The sequence below is a fragment of the Sycon ciliatum genome, chromosome 6, assembly GCF_964019385.1.
Source record: "Sycon ciliatum chromosome 6, ocSycCili1.1, whole genome shotgun sequence".
Taxonomy (NCBI): Eukaryota; Metazoa; Porifera; class Calcarea; order Leucosolenida; family Sycettidae; genus Sycon; species Sycon ciliatum.
Window position 1 is genome coordinate 15,380,021 of NC_088648.1, and position 19,964 is coordinate 15,399,984.

Consider the following 19,964-nt stretch of genomic DNA (forward strand, 5'->3'; position numbering starts at 1 on the left):
GACGAGTTATCTCGTCCTTGGCACTGAAAGTGTTAATGGTGTTGAGTCCATGAATCAACACGCATGCCCCTGACTGGTGGTTACGCCATGCATTTCTACCTGCTGTCTTTTTCAAACGTGCACAATCGACTCCATTAAAACATTCCATTATTATTGTGTTTCTACAGTGTATTTCAACTGTAACAACGCTGCTGGGGATTACTTGATCAGCTCACAGGACTGGTCGCGTGTGAACAGCAAGGCAGCTGCTAGCAATATATGCACAAATACAAGGAACAAATATCCGATTGTTAGTACATCTGGAAAAGAACTGTGTGTTTCAATGTATTTGAGCCACATCAACAGCAGGCTTCAGACCAATCTTGGAGCATACAGTTCCACGGGATGCACTCCAAACTCTTCACTGTGTTCGACTTCGGCCATAGTTATCTGCCAATCATCTCGTTATGAAGCAAGTACGGCCAGAGTGTTTTTTTAAATTGCTAGATCTTCTCCCTTTTTAAGTTACTCTCAGCGTCATCAAGTCAGAAAGGATTGCAGGGAATAGGTTTTTTCATCAAATTGTTCAACAGTTCCATAATGAGCTTGCATCGGCCAGGAACGACATGAAATAGATTCATACTAAAGAATTTGCACACCATGGCACCCCGCAACCCACGCGTATGTGCCTTTAAAACTATTATATCAGTATCATTACCCCCCCCCCCCCCCCCCCCCGCCCCCAATCCCACATTCTCGATATAACCTGCTATGCAATGTGCAAACAAGTCCTGAAACTAAGGTAGGATAATTATAGCTAAGTTACATGTTAAGATGGCAATGAACAGAATCAGCTGAAGCGAAATGTAACGAAGGTTTTATTGAAATGTACGGTTTTGATGGACATAAAAGTAACTATATCTGGCCGTGCTCGGCCAGAATTGTGTCATAAGTGTTGTTTTATACTTGAATTTTATCCACTTGGAATGTTCGATTGTTACCTTTGACGCACATGGTATCGTTCAAGAATACCTTGTGATACTTTTTTTGACATTGTTTAGGTGTTATAATGTCATTATTGATCCTTTATAGTGGTATGTGTTTCAATTTGTAAATTAGTACAACGAAGCTTCCTGATGAGCGGTGTGCGAAAGCTAGTTCGATAAATGCCTTATTCTGTTCATTGCCATCTTAAAAATTGTTGTCACCTCGCCGCCTGTAAAAAATAGTTACATGTGTTATTTTTTTCAGGAATCGGCGGCAAGCAATGTCTGAAGAACTTGACGCTGAGTAACGGACTAGTCACATATCCATCTGGCGTCATCTTTCCCTCTCAAGCCCTGTATGACTGTAATGCGGGCTATAGGAATACTGGTGCAAGCTACGGTGACTGTAACACACTGGGCAATTGGGATAAAGCCAAAGGAAATTGCCAAGGTAAGATGTAAAATCTTTCAATTCGTATGTGAGAAGGTTGGTTGTTCTGCACTATCTCATGCCTGTACCAGTATAATAATTACACAACGCCCACCACCAGACCACTACTGCATTGGCGTCCAGTTCTAGTAGAATGCACTCCTGTCAGTCGAAAAAATGCTGCGCTTTAGGACACATTTTGATCATCGTATGTGAAATCGCACTGTAAGTTTTGGAACAGCCGCTGTGCCCTGTATTCGATTCGTGTGAGAAAGGTGATGTAATTACCTAATCATCAATCACCCAAAACGCAATGTTAATATGCACATGAAAACGCTTTTTTGTTATTGGGCAACTTGCGCGTTAGAATCGGCGAAGTAAAGTAAACAACAAGAACAAAACAAGAACATTAGATAAGTACTTCGAAGTACAGGTCTACTCTCCATATAACGTAGTAGTAGTAGAAGAATTTATTATTTTACTAGGGAACTCCCAACAGGCGTTGCCTTTTTACTGGAAACCCTAGGAATGACTTGGTGCTTGTGACAAATGCAGAAAGGGGCTTAGCTTGACGACATCCAGGTGGAAGCATGTTCCATCTGTCTGCTGCCAAAAATGAAATAGCATTCACGCCATAACGAGACGTAGCTCTGGGTAGGTTCAGAGCAGCTGAAGCTTGACCGCGGGTAGCAGCATTTGTCAAGCTTAATCTCTGGGATCACGCAAAAACTATGTTATATCGAGAGTTATGTTATGTAGAAACCCGTATGTAAAATACAAGATGTACCTCAAAATGAAGGGTATTACAAGGCAGGTCTAGCCATGCAAACAATATACACACTGTACCACCATCGACACCAGATACCATCAATGCCGCAGAATACATGCACAATAGGACTAAACTGGCTAGCTACGCTTGATCTTACCGCGCACATGATTCTACGTTGTATCGAGAGTGCGCACGTCTGGGACCGCGCCGTAGCGTGTGTTATGTCGAGGTTTATGTTATGTAGGATTATGTTGAGTAGAACAAAATTAGTATAGGAGTGATGCCGTTTCGGCGCAGGATTTGATTTTTTTACTTACTAGCGAGGTTTATGTACAAGTGAGAGTTGTTATATCGAGAGCAGACCTGTAGTAGTATGTCGACCACGATAATGGCAAGACCATTGGACAATATGGTCAAACCATGATTCAAGAACGCAAAGCAACATTCCACACAAGTTGTGTGGCTCAGAAGATGCGAAGATCAATAAAAGGGAAGCTATGCGAACAAAAATCATGAAAAACCGAACGCCTCAACGAGAGAGCTTGGAAGCTCAGGGCCCTACGCTATGCTTTTTTGCCTTGATGACCTAGACAAAAAAAGCATAGGAATGTTAAAAATTCTTACAAAAATTCCCTTTTTTTAAAGACATAACCTGGGATTCGAACCCGCACTATCGCGCGCCCTGCATGCATCCCCCGATACACTTCGCATACATACTAATTCTTCCAAGTTGCTTCACATTGGGATCTTGCATTTGAAAGTCCTACTAGTATTTGAATATGCATTGTGGCCAGCCGTCTTTGATGGCACGGTAGGGGATAGGTACGGGACAGGTACGATCGAGGGTAATACGACACCGTCTCCCGTACCGTACCGTACCATCAAACACAGCTGGCCACATACAGCTGCCCGCAATATTCAAATAGGGCTTTCGAGCGCAAGATCATAACGTGAAGCAACTTGGAAGAACGGGTAGGAATGCGAAGTGTATGGGGGAATGCATGTAGGGCGATAGTGCGGGTTCGAATCCCAGCATATGCCTGAAAAAATAGGAGAATTGAAAAATTATAACGTCCCTATGCCTTTTTGCCGTCAGATACGGATAGCGCCAGGCGTGACACAAACAAACAATCACACAAATACCAAACGAGAGAGCTTGGAAGCTCAGGGCCCTGCGCTATGCTTTTATGCTTTTTTGCCTAGCTCATCGTACATGTTATAAGAACTGATGGGAATGTCTTTTTCGTTGATTGGCCACATCACTGTATTGCAAAAACGTTTCAATCGGTTTGCTTATGAGTTAGGCAAAAGCATTTGCAGAATTTATTGCGGATTGTTATTTCTCTAATAATCATCTACTTTTGTTTTGCTCCTTCTTTTCTTTTTATCTCCTTATATTGTAAATCAACAAATTTTGGCCGATGAGAAATAGAAACCTCTCTATTAGAGAGGTTAAGATGCACGTTATTTCCGACGTGACGCGCAGTTTCACGTCAAATTTGAAATCGATCGGTATTTTTGCTCTCACATGCATCCATTGCTCAATCATGCATCATTTGCCTATATGACAAACGTTGGCCTGCGATTTACTTTGGCCGGTTGGTACCAAGCAGCGAAATCAGCGAAATTAAATCGCTAGCGAACATTAGTTGATTTTAATACAGTGATCGGATTTTCTGGCCTTTTTGTAGTAATACATGTGCATTGACCTGTTGAGCCAATGACGACGCCGAATGCATGGTTGCCTGTGGAGCACATCACATAACTTTACAGTCTCCTAAAATACGTATCCTGTTCGACGGCAAAAGAGGCTGCAGATTTAGTTTTTCTGCGCGTCGACGGGATGTCTGCGACGCGAAAGTTCAGCTCGCGTTATTTGGCTCGCACGTCGAAAAATCAACGCGAGTGACCTGCTGCTCACGTCGAAATTTGGACATTACATAAATTCACAGTCTCCTATATAAAACGTATCCTGTTCGACGGCAAAAGAGGCTGCAGATTTAGTTTTTCTGCGCGTCGACGGGATGTCTGTCCTGACGTTTACTGGGACCGGCGCTGACTCTGCCGATCACGGACGTTCTGGACTCGACGAGATGTCTGTCCTGACGTTTCCTGGGATCGGCTTAGACTCTGCCGATCACGGGCGTTCTGGACTCAAAGGGATGTCTGTCCTGACGTTGCCTGGTACCGCCGGACTCTACCGATCACGGGCGTTCTGGAGTCGACGGGATCTCTCTTCCGACGTTTCCTGTGACCGGCACTGAATCGCTCGTTCACGCTTATTTTGGAGACGACGGGATCTCTCTTCCAAAGTATGTTTATGCTGACGCATCCTATCACCTAATCGGCGTCTATTCTAATTTAATTTCCTCTTCGTCTCCCTATTTCTTTCCAAATCTCCCTCTACATCAGGGAGTTGTATCCATAATACGACGAATATTGGTACGGTACGGGACAGATACAGGAGCCCGCAAATATTGTGGACAGCTGTTATGTACAATCCTGTAGAGCCTTTGTAGTCACAGATACGGGACAGATACGGGACAGATACGGGATAGCTCCAGCCGTGACACAAACAAACAAACAAACAAACAAACACCAAATTAAAGCTGTGTGGACCCTGGCTAGCGCCAGACGTTACTGAAGTAACGTCTTCTGCATAGCTACGGGAATTAAAGCTGTGTGGACCCTGGCTAGCGCCAGACGTTACTGAAGTAACGCCTTCGGCATAGCTACGGGAATTAATCAGCACTGTACTTCTACTTTGACACTTAAAAAATTTGACACTTTAGATGGACATTAAGCAGCGGTAACAAGCAGCAGTTTCACACGACAATCGTTTCGCCGTATTGATAAAGAAGGCTCATCAAGTGTGCAGTAATGGACTTGGATGGAGGGCCAATGATTGATTTATACAAAAGAGAAAGACCAAGGAACTACAAGTTACGTATACTGTCCACAAACACCACGAGTTACTAGTTACTAAACAATCAGCACATCCGATAAACACTGCACGACACTGACCGACGGTTTTAACGTTCTGCAACTAACTGGCTAACAGCTCTAGCACATCGTTTGCCAGCTAGCTATAGAATGTCAGTACCATTGACATACTACTACAGGTCTGCTCTCGATATAACAACTCTCACTTTTACATAAACCTCGCTAGTAAGTAAAAAATCAAATCCTGCGCCGAAACGGCATCACTCCTATACTAATTTTGTTCTACACCACATAATTCTACATAACATAAACCTCGACATAACACACGCTACGGCGCGGCCCCCGACGTGCGCACTCTCGATTAGTGCCGTGCAATGTAATCGCATGAGCGGTTTGTTTAGTAACTGGTGGTGTTAGTGGATAGTACAGCGTAACTTGTAGTTCCTGGGTCCTTTCTCTTTTGTACAAAAACGCCTAGTTTCTATTCTGCATTTCAATTATATTATGGAATATTGTCTCGGTATGACCTGAATCCCATCCTATCGAGGCCTTCTCTCTTCTACAACTGGTAATATTTACATCACAACCTTTCACTACGTTTTCAAAAGTCAAGCTAACACGTACTGAGTGCCCTACATAAATAATTATCATTATTTTCTTCTCCCAGCGCTAAATTGCCAAGCACCAGGAATCCTAAATGGCCAAATGATGGGAGCGCCGCCAATGTTCCAACCGGTTTGCTTTGATGGTTTTACCCGGGTTGGACCAGACATGGTCTATTGTTCAAGGGACACGAACACAACCCAACTTCCGAACTGCACAGGTAAGTTCTGAAAACGATAAGTTCACTTCGACTCTATACACATGTACACATAATAGTAACACACATACTTGCGCCCATGCCTAATCGCAACAACTCAGAGGACACTTTGAATCCAGTATTGTACGGGCAGCAAGCCGATATACCAGTCAACCGACGGGAGGAACTGAATCATAGCAGCCTACGTGAGTGACTGGTTTTTATTGTATTCAATTTATCTTACATTGCAGGCAACTGAAATCCGACCCGCTGAGCACATTCTAACGGTCTCAATTTCGTAGTTTTATGATCCCATGTTCGGTCATTGCGTTGTGAGCGCACAGCTCAGTGGTCGGATTTCAGGTGCCAGCAGTGTACTTCGGTTGATCAACAGTACAATGCACTGCCCGAAAACCCGATCACAAGGAGATGAAATGGATAAAAGAAGGTTGTGTGTAGGCTTTCTTTTACAGGTGGTGGTCTTGTTCAAATTATGTTTTACCCTGTCTTTTGGCGTTTCTCTATGTTTTAAGATATCTGCCCTCCGACTGCGGGCCACTGATATATCCATGAAAACGTTAAATTTAGTTTTGAATTTTAAACTGCTTAAAACCAGCCTGTAGTCTACTTGTAGACAAGTACCTCACCATTTACACGCTCTGTCCTATAAATTATTGCGCACACTATCAATTTTCATGATCGTGTCTGTGTGTGCCTTCAGCATATTCCGGGAAGTGTGCTGCTTCGACTCTTGATAATGGGTACATAAAAGAAGGGGGTGACGGGCTGGCAGTTCGAGAGCTTTTCTGCAATGCCGGCTATCGACTTCACACTTCAGCCAACTACACCTGTGTTTCCGCAACGATATCAAAAAGGATTGTTTCGTGTAAAAGTAAGTTCTAACTATGAGGAACGTACATTTTTGTTGTTGTTTTATACTTTATTTATACTGGAAATCAAAACGAGGCATAATGCCTTTAAAAACACTGGACCCACTGTTTTTACTATCGTAAAGTTGTAAGTTCATCGCTAGTTGGTGCAAGACCATAATAGAAAGACTGGGGATGTGTTTCAAGTAGTAAGTGGTGTAGGCTGGAATGGCACTTACGCCAAACCGAGTTAGCTAATATATTTCTCTCCTTTCCTTTCAACTACCTTTACTGCTTGGTGTTTGCTTCTGTTTAGTATATAGTGCTAATAATTTAAGCCGATTCGAATAATACCACCCCCACAAGTTAATAGGTATCTGACAATAAAACCTTCAATGCTGCCAGACAATTCCATGACATGAATGTTGCAGTTCTCCACGATCCCATCGAAGTGCTATCTTACATATGACTAATAGTTTTCATTCATTTTTCGACATCACTAATGAAATAATTTTATCCAGCGCATGCGCCAAGAGTAAATTGCAAATAAATAGAGCGGTTGTCAGTTGACAAACCCCTTTATTAAATTGTACAAAGCAGTTGCGCGATGTCTACCACTTTCTTAAAGAGTTTTCATTCAAACTATGTAAACGGAGAATTTAAAAAAATGCCAAGACCAGAATTAAACTTGTGCTCATTTCAAACAACAGATTGCAAAAGATTAGATCCAGATCATTTTCCTTGTCACATTGAATTGTTTTCTTCATTCTTTACAGAACTCGTGTGCAATTCATCGACAGTTGTCATTGAAAATGGGCATCTTCTACCAGCTGAAGGTGTCATCAACGAACAAGCTAGGGTTTTATGCAATAAGGGTTTCTCTATGGCTGGCTCTGGTATAGCCACCTGTGAGGTGTCTGGCACTTGGAAGAGTAACTCCACATGCAAAGGTAAGCTCAAAGTGAAACATATCCAACGAAACACAGACGCGAGCATGTATACACATACACTGCTGACATACATCTATATACACGCACAAGCATACAGCATAGAACGAGAGCGATTATATCGCCGATTTTATAAGTTTGACGGAAAGTTGTAAAAGGAGACCGATTTCCGGAAGACTAAATTCGGGTAACCATATTAAGGCATCCTCCGTCAGGGGATCAGGTTGCAGGAGCGGTGGCAGATGTTGCGGTTTTGTTCGGCTACTTCCCTCTCCCAAGCACACACACACACACACACACACACACACACACACACACACACACACACACATACAAACGCACACACACACACACACACACACTCTCAAAATCATAACTGTAACACAATCCTTCTTTCTCCATCTGCATAAACCTACTACACTACAGGTGATTCATGCGCTGCTCCCACCATACCGAACAGCAACATATCAGGAATACAAGCTACAACAGGTGAATTGCACTATGTTGGCTGCGAAGATGGCTACAATTTGGAAGGCAACGCAACAATCGAGTGCAGCGCTCCAGACTTGTGGACACCTTTTCCACATTGTACACGTAAGTGCCCTTTATCTGTTTCCTTTGATAACCAGAATACATTCTTGTGTTGTTTCTACACTCTCGTCACCTACCCTTGTAAGAGACGTGACAGCGGCTTTCCGCCTGTTCTTCACTCATTCAAAATTCTCTCCTACATTCGCTTAGTAAGCGGACAGTCTTTCTATCTTATTAACACCAGTATCATGAGTGCAACTCCGAGTTTTTCTGGATATATTCAAAAAGCGTTGTCAGCCAATCAGCTGTTTTAAGCATACAGGTTCTCGTTGTGAAAGGAGTAAAATCCCATAATGTCCAAAACGTGCGAATAGCGCCAGTCCATGCAGTGAATAACTAATGGAAATAACCGCAAAAACTAAGCAACGCGAATCCACAATGCGAGGTAACAGAAGAGCTAACATGCAGTGAATAGGTGTGTTAAAGATGAAACTGATAATTGGCTGCCCGCCAGGCATCTGACATAAAGATGACAGCCTAGAAAGCGGCTGTAGGTGAGGCGCCGTGAGCATGTGGAATAAAGCCAGGAAGGCTGGATCAACTCCCGGTATGCCCCCACTTCAGCGAAACCCTTAACCCCTTGGCTCTTTCCAACGCGCTCACGATCGCGAACCCCAACCTCCACCACACTCACATGGAACAATCTCATCTGAGCGCAGGCTCATTTTAGCATGATCCCTATGTAAAGCACACAAAGTGACAAAACTCATTTCGACGTAATTCAAAATTAATACAGATTTTCACATTTCAATGCATTAAATTATGTCCAACACCAAAAAGGAATTCCCTTGGCGTAGCGTCGCCTTCATTGAGCCAGCGTTGTAAGGTTTCAATGTGGGCGTTTAGTTCCTTATATTTGCGAAGGACTCGATGGGTTTGCTGGCCTGCTGCTATTTGTTGGAGCAACGTTTGCGTCGTGGCCTGCTCCTTTTGCAGCGCCTCTAGGAGACGCCACAAATTTGGATGAAACTAAATTACTTGCCGACAACTGCCGCGAATCGATTGTGCCATCCCTCGACATGATTGTTTGTCCTTCTCTCCCACAACGGTAAAGGGTCGTGTCTAGCTAGTGAAAGGCGGGAAAACGGGGGCATTTTTGCCTGCCCAGTTAATGGATTCTTGCTCGTAAATAGTCCTCACGCTGGTCGTTTCAGCACGTACTCTTGCATTCGCCTAAATATCCTGTCCATTACACGGTGGAGAAACAAGGGTGCATTTGAAGTGAGCCGAATCTGAATCCAAATCTGTGCTGTAGTAGGTATCGCACTTAAATGGTTGCGCTGAGTTGAGATTGCGCTGAGGTGAGATTCGATAGGTAAAAGTGGCGCTGGCATGAGGGCGGTGAAATGTACAGCAGCGGAAATGAATGGCGCTGAAATGGGTGACAATCCAACTCCCGACAGAGACAAGATATCCTTCCGCCGCTGTGCCAGAGTGGATGAGCCCATTAGCATGTGAGGAGCTGGGGTTGCCAAGCCAGTAGTAGAATGCTGATTGATCTGGTTTCAATCGAAACTTGGCTGTCCTGGCTATAAACTCTCGAGCTTAATCAACTACATTTTGAGGCACGCTAGACCACCTAGTATTAGTAGTGGCTTTTGAACGAAGAATGAGTTTGGGCTTCCGGACCTCTGAGACTTAGCAGCAGAGGTCTTGAAGTCCAAACTCTTTCTTTCACATTTGTGCATCGAGCACTCTGACTCGAGCACTCTGCTTTAAGCTGCCTTGACCAATCTATAATCAATACGCGTGTATGTACTACGGAAATAGGTACTTTCAGTAATTGACGTATTAATAAGGGTTCTGTCTCACACCTCACAACAGCCATATCTGGTGCAGGATTGACCGCGGGAAGCAATATTGCAAATTCTACACCAGCACTAGGCATCTGGGCTCGCTGGTGGATAATTCACTAGTGAACGCCGCTGTCTGATGATTGATGAAAACCATAAACATTAGTCACATCTTCACAACTGTTAGCATTGCAAAGTTTCTGTGTACTGCCTTTCACGTTTGTGCACTGAGCGCGAGCACTCTGTTTAAAGCTGCCATGACCAACCTGTAAGCGATACGCGTATATGTACTACGGAAACAAATACTTCGAGTAATTGTGATAATAGTAAGGGCACCAACGATTCCAGAAATAGCACGCTGACCTTTGTGGTGACAGTTCAGACTTTGAGGTTCACCAGAGGACTGGGAGTAGCCACCCAAGACGCTGCTGGCACATTCTCTCCGTATACTCTCTGGAAGCTCTGTTGCGCAGAGTAGTTGATCCAAGGTCTATACTAAGCACACCATTTGCCTAAATATAACAAAAGGGGAGGTTATAGGTGTAGAGGAAATATAGAAAAAACGGCCAGACTCAGACTCCCTCGATTCAGGCTAAGGGAATCAGTAAAGAAAGTCATATACAACACAATTTAATTGCCCATGTTTATTGTACTTCTGGAACACTACTTCAAAAAGAAGTACCATTTTCTTACTCGAATATTCCTGACTATAGTTTTCGTTGTTCTTTCAGCTGTGACGTGCGGTGCTCTACCCACAGTCCCCCATGGATCAGTGATTGTTGGGCACACCGAAGCAACGGCTGGTACGTTTGCCACGGTTATATGTGATCCCAAGTACGAGCTTCACGGAAACCGAACCCTGGTGTGCGAGAAGAATGGATCTTGGGCGACCAATGGTCAAACGTGCAACGGTAAATTCTATAATGGATTTCCCACTATTTGCCATTAGCTAAAAAGACATGTAATGAAAGAAAATGCAGGAAGGCCCGAATAAGAGTTCAAAGAATAGACACAATATGCCTTGAAATAGGGTTGGAAAACTTGGGATGCTGCAATTTTCACAGGAGGTTGCATCCTGTGCCACGCTTGGAATGAGTGTCAGCTTTTCGTACCGGAGTTTTTCTGACCTCCCGAACCTTGTTTTGTGTTTAGTGAACGGTTTGGGATATATTTTCAAATTTTGCTCCTCGGCTTTGAGCACTCTCAGTAGGCTGCTCTAGTGCTGCTGCATCGCGCAATGCCCGCTACTTTTTGTAGTTTGAGCACTCTGGCGCTAGAGCGACGAGCTATCTTAATGTCTGTGGTGCCTCCTTTGCACCATGGCTGGTATATCGGCCTATTTAGCTCGTAGCTGTACTGATGAGGCCTTTATGGCCGAAACAGCTTGCTGTCTACAGTATTGGGTATTTTCAAATTTAAATGGCCGCAAAACCCGCAATCAACCAATTCAAATTTCAGGTGGGACCTTCGGAATAGACTTTGGAAAATGCTGAATGATTTTATCATGAAAGTTTGAAAACGTTCTCGCAGCCGAGTATTAGCAGGATTGCGTACTTAGTGTGTGTCTATCACCCCTCCCCTGCCAGTGCAATATTATCAAAATGTTGTATGTCTTCTGTTGTGCTTTCCAGAAACAACATCTTCAACTGTTTCGAACCCATATTGCCAAGCAACTACTGAGAGTGTGTATATCGGAATAATGGGGGCGCTTGGTGCTCTGCTGGTCATTCTGCTCGTTGTCGTTGTCTGTCTGACGGCGTGTTCTCGCAACGCCGGTCAAGCTACAATATCTGGAGACTCCGGAACTTCACTGGAGAATCTCGGCAGAACAAAAGTTGAAGTCAACGCGCCAGGTTCGGCCAAAAATCTTCCAGCAGATCAAGACCGTGAGTATGGAACAATAGGTGACTCTTGCAGTGCAGAAGCCAGTCATGATGATGAGCACCTGGGAGAAGCGGAAACTAATCCTCAGTTATATTCCAACCACAGCGCCATCAACACCACCCAGATCACTCCTAAGGAATCGTTGACAGCGCCAGAAATTCCACGCTTCCAAGCCGCGAGCCACGACGTGGATGTGTACACTAACGTCGGTAGCCCAGCTGCAAAAACATCTGCCGACTTTCTCGTTCAGCACGATGACGTTAACGCCTACTTGTACGCGGCAGTGAAGACCACCAAGCCAGCTCCCACGGATTCAGACATCTTGGATGATATTGATGCTATCCAGTTTCCTGAACCACAGAAACCCAAAGGGCAATCTCATGGCGCTCGCTCGAAACCAGGAGGTCTTTGAGCTGGTGACTCGCGGCCAAACCCCTGCATGGCGAAGACGAAGAAAATCCGACAATCACCTTATAAATTTTCTTGTCCGTTTTATGAATGCTAAATTGTACACATTTGACTGACTACCGAATAGTCCAATGCACAACCGACGTGTGCCACGCCGTTTCCTCGTTTGCATCTTCTTAACACCAGTGTTGTGTTATTTCTCTACGTCATCCAGGGGTTTAGCCTGCCCTAGGCTCCAGTGGTTCAGGTATGCAAATCAAAAAGTACAAAATCCAAAATGCACACAAAGGTTCATTGCTATAATCCCGAGAAGCACGTGCTTTCAATTTTTTTGTACCATCCCTTTTCTGCATTAGCTTGTGGTAATTTAATCGGGTCAAATTCGAGATAAATGCCGTGGCTAAGCCGATTGTGATACACGCAAGCTATGCAGTCCCTGCTCGCTGCTGCACTCGATCGATTTTTATGGCGTTCGCTTGGTCATACTTGCTCCGTGACGCCCCGACGCCTTAGGGCTATTGGTTTGTGATGATGATGATGATGATGATGAAGCTATGCAATATGTTGCTATCTTCAGCGCTTTGGAGAGGATCGCATTTGTGCTGATCTTTTTTCTGATGTTCTTGTCATAGACCCGCCATCTTTCTTTCACATTGGCCTATCTCTATCTAAATGATCAAAACTGCTGGTTTCGTACGCGTAATGTGTCACATGACTACCCTGATTTCACTGCGTTTCTCACAATGGGAATAAAGCGGTTGTGTTATGCACCCCACTGAACATTGTGCTTTCATGTATACAGGGTGTCATTCTACTCAGTTGCTCAATTTTTATTCTCACGATTTTCCGACCTTTCGTCGACACATTTTTGCAAATCCCTTCAGGTCATCTGTTATGCTTATCCCGTTCTAACATCCCTTAAGGAGACTAGTGTCATCTTACCTACATTATCCAATGTTATTCCAATTTAATCCTCGGACACTGCTACCATTGTTAAAAAGCCATGGCTTGTGTTCCTTATGAAAATTGAATCATGATGAGTAAAATTACTGGTACTTGTACAAACTGGTACACAGTCTGGTCTTCCCGAAGCAACACTCCGCATGCGATTGTGAATTTATTCTCCAGCAAAGGCTTGATTGAGTTTCCATGAATGAAGAAATGAATTTAATGGCCAATCCAATTTCAAGTCCATTTCGGCAGGAATAACACTCCAACATCCCGGCTCGATGCTGCATACCCTTACACTCTCCGAACTCTCTGGCCGTTCTTTACTTTCACCTTAGTATGAACTATCTCCGTAGGGTATTTCGTAAGAGGCACAATCTCCTCTACAGCGACCAAATTACCCAAAAACCCAGCGCACACCATCCCCAAAGCAAGTGGCTGTTCACTTCAATTTATTTTTCTCATCAACGCAATCAGTCACCACGCTTTTACTTATAATCAAATTGCTCTAGCTTCTGTTTTCAACTGTACATGTGCCAGGCGTTACAAGGCATAATGACGTTCTATATGACAGGTTTACCTAAGTAATAATAATACATACTACTGCTACAACTACTACTAGCTACTGGCAATGTAACCGACGCACCTCCATGTTACTTACAGTGGTGAAGTACAGTGATGAAAATACGTCTACATTGGAGAGATCCTTTGAGATACCAATGGGTTTTCACGTTTCCGCAACAGCATAGAACAGGTTAAATGGTTTAAATCTAGCTGGCTTGAGCATGCTTTGTGGGTTGATAGTATTCTACACTATCCTGGCTATGGTTCAATAGCGTAAGGTGCAAAGCTAGTGATTACGCATATTCGATTTAGGGATTTTCTAGTCCCGTAGACAACTCTGTCTGATGCTTCCGGCCGGCATGTATTTACTCACATCCGCTCATGATTGGTAGTGGTGGTTAGGTTAGTTACCACGCAACATGCCATCGGTTTCCACTAGAAGTCTTGATTCCAGGTGTAAGACAGTTCACACTGGTTCAGGTATGGGGAAGGATCCGGGAGCGCTGTCTGCCCAACACTTGTTCTTAGCGGCTTGTCGCAACACATAAAGGGACTGTAGGTTTCTCACGAGCCCGACCAGTAACCACCAAATATCACCGGAAATGGCCAAATATCGGACTTCGCTCGTAGTGGGCTCATTTCATCCCATCGTTGATCTCATTCACCCACTATGACAGTTTGTTCCAGAAAACCTCCATTCCTTTTATATTGAACAAAATCAAAAACCAGTTTTAAAAGAGTAGAGCCCGCACGCTCTCTTCCACTAGCACTGCAATAAATTCAACTCATTTCACAATGATTATTACAACGTTTCGGAAAATTGCCTTCATCAGGTTCACAATGATGTGCAACCTTTCAAACCAGCATTGATAAATTCCATCTCCCCGTCAGTAAAAGCTGGGTGCGAGAAGCAGGGCGATAAGAATTCAGCGCTAATGTCGACTATCAGTGGATGGGACTGCAGCTGAGGAAAAAAAAACACACTATTCAGCGCCGAATGTCATGATAATTAGACAAGAAGCGAGTGGCGATACAAATTGCAGCAATAACCAGCCAGCGTTAGTGTTTATCTTCGGAGCCAAATTTCTGATCTCCAAAACATTCATCAATTTCCTGCTAGCCCTGTCGCCTTCATGGGCAAGGACTGATAGTGCTGTGAACGCGCTATCTCGTAGTCTCAATCTCCTGCGCGAATTCTGGTTTCTCATGTGGTCACACCAAGGCTTATGAGGAGTCCTTCGACGTGCTTCTCCATTATGTTCCTTTAGACGGATCTCTAGTAATTATCTGTCTCTCCAAAGTATTATTCCGTACATCATTTGCAGTCGATTCTGTATGCTACATCAAAACAAAATAAAAATCGAGAAAAAACGAACTGAAACATCTTTAACCAAGGTGCAAGAACGAGGGTTCACTGCTACTCAAGACAACACTGCGCAGCCAAACCAACTATGTTCGCACACCCATCCAAGTTACCTAGTAATGTTTGGTCGTCCAACTTTTGATTTGGTGAGTCCCTCGAACGAATCGATCAATGCAGGCTGTTCAATGGCGTCCATTACGAAAGCGATCGTAAAGCAAAAATAAAAATACACTTCTTTGAGTGACCATACACTATTACTTCTTTGGCTAGGGTGAATAACCCCAACAGGTAATGGTAAAACGGCAATATACAGTGTATACCGAGTGCACAGCACATCATACCCATCGCGAGAATGGAAAGGGAAAATGATGCCCAGGGAAACTAATGACACTCAGAAATGGGTTCAATAGTTGATTTTACCAACACTAGACACATCAGACGCCACAATAATATTACTAATAAGTATATGTTATCGCATGGTTGCAAGGGCCTTATGGCATAGTATTGCCCCGAGAGGTTAGCCCGAGGGCCGTAGGCCCGAGGGCTAACCTCGAGGGGCAATAATATGCCATAAGGCCCGCAGCAACCATGCGATAACGAATTTATCACATGGCCCACAGAGCAGACCATTGGGCTGCTGGTGAAATTGGCCCAAATGCCAACACATTATGACCACAATGTATATTGATGTGCTATCATTATCAAAACAGGAAAAATGAAGATATTTCTCCTACACCCTAACAAAAAGTCTGCTACAGGCCATCAGAGAGTATACAGTACTGAAAGACGGAGACAGAAAAAAAGTGCCGGCACCGCATCGTCACAGCAATAGACATGGCAACGACAATAAATACAGCGGAATCATAATTTCAGTTGAAAAATTAAGAGTGCTACCACAAAGAGTTTCTTCATGTTTACATGTGTATCAGGAAGTTGTCAAATACAGTACTGCAACAAGTGTAAGTATTTGACGACTCCCTGGTGTGTAATTCTGAGGACAATTTTTCTTCTTCTTTTTTCAGCTCTAAATAGCTGTATTTTTCATTGCAAAACATTCCTGAATTGTTGTGTTTGTTGTTCACGCAAAGGTGAAGGCAGAGGACAAATGAGCCTGGTAAGAGTTTTGCGTGGCACATGAAGACCACACACAGGCAGTGACTTTGCGAGGATCTGAAAACGCACGACGCTGAGTTGAATTTGTGTTATTTCAAATAATTGTTTGTGATCACAGTGCCACTTCGAGCAGAACTGAATCTTATCCAAAAGCTTACCGACGGTCAGGCTGCCAACATGACTGAACAAATGATCCCTGCAAGCACCACACGGCAGACGTCCGAGGCCATGTCCATTGCCGGGATGTCCATCTCCAAAAAGAATTCCATCTTCGTCTCAATGCTACACTGTGACTCGTCGTAGAGTCGTACATTCTACAGAGTCGTCGTAGTCACGCGATCGCGCGAGGAAAGCTGAGATCGCCACTTTCGACCACGCGTTCACATGTCACCCTGCGCCGTACAGTCACCACGCCCATGGGCCCACCATGTTCACATCCCGTAGATTTCACGCGTACAGTCTCAGTCAGGGTTGTCACTGACGACGGGCTTTGGACGCGGGCGTTGGACTGATTTATTGCCCGCTCATACAGACCAGAGATTGGCCCGATCCAAGGAAACACTCACGTGACATGTGATAAACCACTTTTTCTCCCGATCGGCCGAAGAGAAATTATGCAATCTGAATCCATTTCGAGGAAGGCTCGAGACACAGCATTTACAAAAGCTACTTGTAGGTGTTTAGCTACTACTTCTACTGTGTAAACGTTGGCAAAAGTGGAGCAATGAAATCTGAAGGCTCCGGTCTGCACTTTGGACAAGAAGGATTGCCTTGAAGCCAGATGGGGTGCTGGCATAATCTGCTGACGACTGCATACATTTCAGAAGACGTCCAGACATCCATTGCGAATCTGAACACTATGCGAAAGCTGGCCTATGGCACACATGTACCTGGACTTACCCAGCTTTACGATTCGGCCATTGCCTTTGAATGACTTGACGCTTCAAAGACCATATCACCGCATAGCGAGAACTTGCGTCAAGAGACCTTTTGCGTACAGCGAACATGTATGCGTAGCACGTATGTTAATATTTTATTATTTATTATTTATTTAATTATTACAGCATCTCATAGCACAGTGAGGACACCGGCCAATACAAAGAGAGAGGGTGTTAGCCAACCACGGCAAGGAAGGGAGAAGGGGAGGAGAAGAAAAAAAAATGTCTTAACCCTTTAAGAGCCGCCCCATACTTGAATGCGTCGTAAACGACGCATTCAAATGCAAAACTTCAAAAGATCGTAACTCAGTCCAATCTCGCTCAAATCCAGTGATCGAAATATCCAGGGCGAAGAGAAAACTCTCACCTGTCGGGAGAAACAATCCGCGAAGCGCTGCGAGCAACGGTTCCTGAGATAAATCACTCGTAAGTTGAGCCGCGATCGCGGCAATTTCAAAAGCGCGCAGTGCGACTTTAGTATTGAGAATTTTGAGACTTTTCGTCACGCTGGTTTACTCGAATTTGCACGGGTTTCACTGTTGATATTGTCAAGAGTACACAGGAAAAAAATTGGAACTCCACGATCGAGTAAAATGAAATATCTGGAGCGGGACGCAATTGGACGCATTTGGGGCATTTTTGTACTGTCGCTGCGATCTAGCGCTGGATAGACGGTGTGCTGGCTATCATGATCGACCTCATTCTCTTCCTCTCGCGGAGACCTTTCCAGGAAGCCCTGGATTGTGAGGATTGAGTGAGTAGAACTGAAGCTATGATCCAAGGAACACGAAAAAATGCAGAATTTTGAAATTTTCCTGTGGCTCCTAAAGGGCTAAGAGAGCATGTCTGAGAAAACCAGAACATATGTGCAAGTCGATCTCTCAGATTTCGCTCAAATTTTGCAAGTAGGTTTGCTTTGGGGTGTAGATCGACATTTTAAAGCCTGCGCAAAATTCTTTTGAAGGGAACCATGAAATTGGTATACCCTCAATATTGGCCCAATATTGGCACGATTTATGGGTCAACAAACGAGCCACGGCACAGCGTACAAGAACAAAACGAACAAAACTCCATCAACCCAATATTACCTCATCTTAGGAGAGTTTTTGGGGTAGCACCACTTACCCACGCCAGCATCCCAGAAGACGAAGGCATTCATCCCTTGACGCCACAAATGATCGTCTTGAAAATAGCCAAATTACAAGCGCTGATAAAACAGGGAGCTATGTCCTCAATTAGCAACCACTATACACCGGCAGATAGTAGAACACCTCTTCTAGCACTGAGGACATGTCTCCCATCATCCTTTTTGGGTTCTCTTGAAATAAACAATTTTGAATTTTTCCACTCGACCATTCTGAAATACATCCAAACTCATACCTGCGCAGGAAAACTCGCCCCTCCGCGACGTCTAGTCAGCAATTTCTACTCCAACACCACTCCCAGCGCTGCAGAACAAAGTGTCATGTTGACTCTGACAAGGAAAATCAGCGGTGATCACTTGTCACTCCAAACGACAAGCTTCTCCTTGGGCAACCAACATTTTTTGGTGCAACAGTTGATGCAAAAGTGACTGAATTTTGCGTGCAGTTTTTATATTTTACTGCAAGAGGAATGATGAAATCACGTGCTTCGTGACACAAGAATGCCAGGTCTCGTAGATCACGGTTCAGGAGTTATTCCGAGTCACCTTGATCAAGCGCTCACAGTGAAAACGATTGGAAACGAAGCGCGGCCTTTGAAACCATTCCGCAAGGGACTATATTTCGCGGGAAATATCCAGCCCGTGCGCCCGCCAGCACGTGCCAACTCCAACTAACGTGTTATTTCCCGCCCTTGCGCCAAGCCAAGTCATTGTGTACAACTGAGCTGGAGTTGTGCAGACAAAAGGCTGCTGGAATCCTGCCTGTACGCACTTCATCACTAAAATGATGTAGTGACAGCAATCCGCCCCAGGTGCACACTCTGGTTTTATGCACTGTACAACCGGAAAATCTAACGAGTCACAAGGTCTAACGCTTTAACGACCAATTCTTTGTCGTTTATATTTGAAAAAACAAGATACCGCTGGATGCAATAGGTGCCTCTTGCAGTAAAATCCAAAAACTACACGCAAAAATTCAGTCACTTTTGCATCCACTGTTGCAACGAAAAATGTTGGTGGCGCAAGGAGAAGCTTGTCGTTTGGAGTGACAAGTGATCACCGCTGCTTTCCCTTGTCAGAGTCAACAATACACTTTGTTCTGTAGCGTTGGGAGTGGTGTTGGAGTAGAAATTGCTGACGAGACGTCGCGGAGGGGCGAGCTTTCCTGCGCAGGTATGAATTTGGACGTATTTCAGAATGGTCGAGTGGAAAAATTCAAAATTGTTTATTTCAAGAAAACCCCAAAAGGATGATGGGAGACATGTCCTCAGTGCTAGAAGAGGTGTTCTACTATCTGCCGGTGTATAGTGTTTGCTAATTGAGGACGTAGCTCGCTGTTTTATCAGCGCTTGTAATTTGGCTATTTTCAAGACGATCATCTGTGGCATCAAGGGATGATTGCCCTCGTCTTCTGGGATGCTGGCGTGGCTAAGTAGTGCTGCCCCAAGAACTCTTTTAAGGTGAGGTAATGATGGCTTGATGGAGTTTTGTTCGTA

At 44.2% G+C, this 19,964-nt stretch overlaps 1 protein-coding gene across 1 annotated transcript; it reads left to right on the forward strand.

The window, feature by feature from the left end:
- Positions 1 to 210: 210 nt before the first annotated feature.
- Positions 211 to 13,447, forward strand: LOC135819465 (sushi, von Willebrand factor type A, EGF and pentraxin domain-containing protein 1-like). Its single transcript, XM_065332681.1, has 8 exons — positions 211 to 455; positions 1,231 to 1,416; positions 5,775 to 5,930; positions 6,628 to 6,798; positions 7,552 to 7,725; positions 8,149 to 8,316; positions 10,838 to 11,017; positions 11,738 to 13,447. The coding sequence occupies exons 1-8, from the start codon at positions 323 to 325 to the stop codon at positions 12,400 to 12,402; spliced, it is 1,833 nt and encodes a 610-aa protein (XP_065188753.1). The 5' UTR covers positions 211 to 322; the 3' UTR covers positions 12,403 to 13,447.
- Positions 13,448 to 19,964: the final 6,517 nt, after the last annotated feature.

Excerpts from the sequence above, each read along its gene's own strand:
- LOC135819465 (XM_065332681.1), top strand. The coding sequence starts at position 323 with ATGTATTTGAGCCACATCAACAGCAGGCTTCAGACCAATCTTGGAGCA. Across the intron at positions 6,799-7,551 it reads AAGGATTGTTTCGTGTAAAA|AACTCGTGTGCAATTCATCG; the intron begins GTAAGTTCTAAC and ends CATTCTTTACAG. Across the intron at positions 11,018-11,737 it reads CAATGGTCAAACGTGCAACG|AAACAACATCTTCAACTGTT; the intron begins GTAAATTCTATA and ends TGTGCTTTCCAG.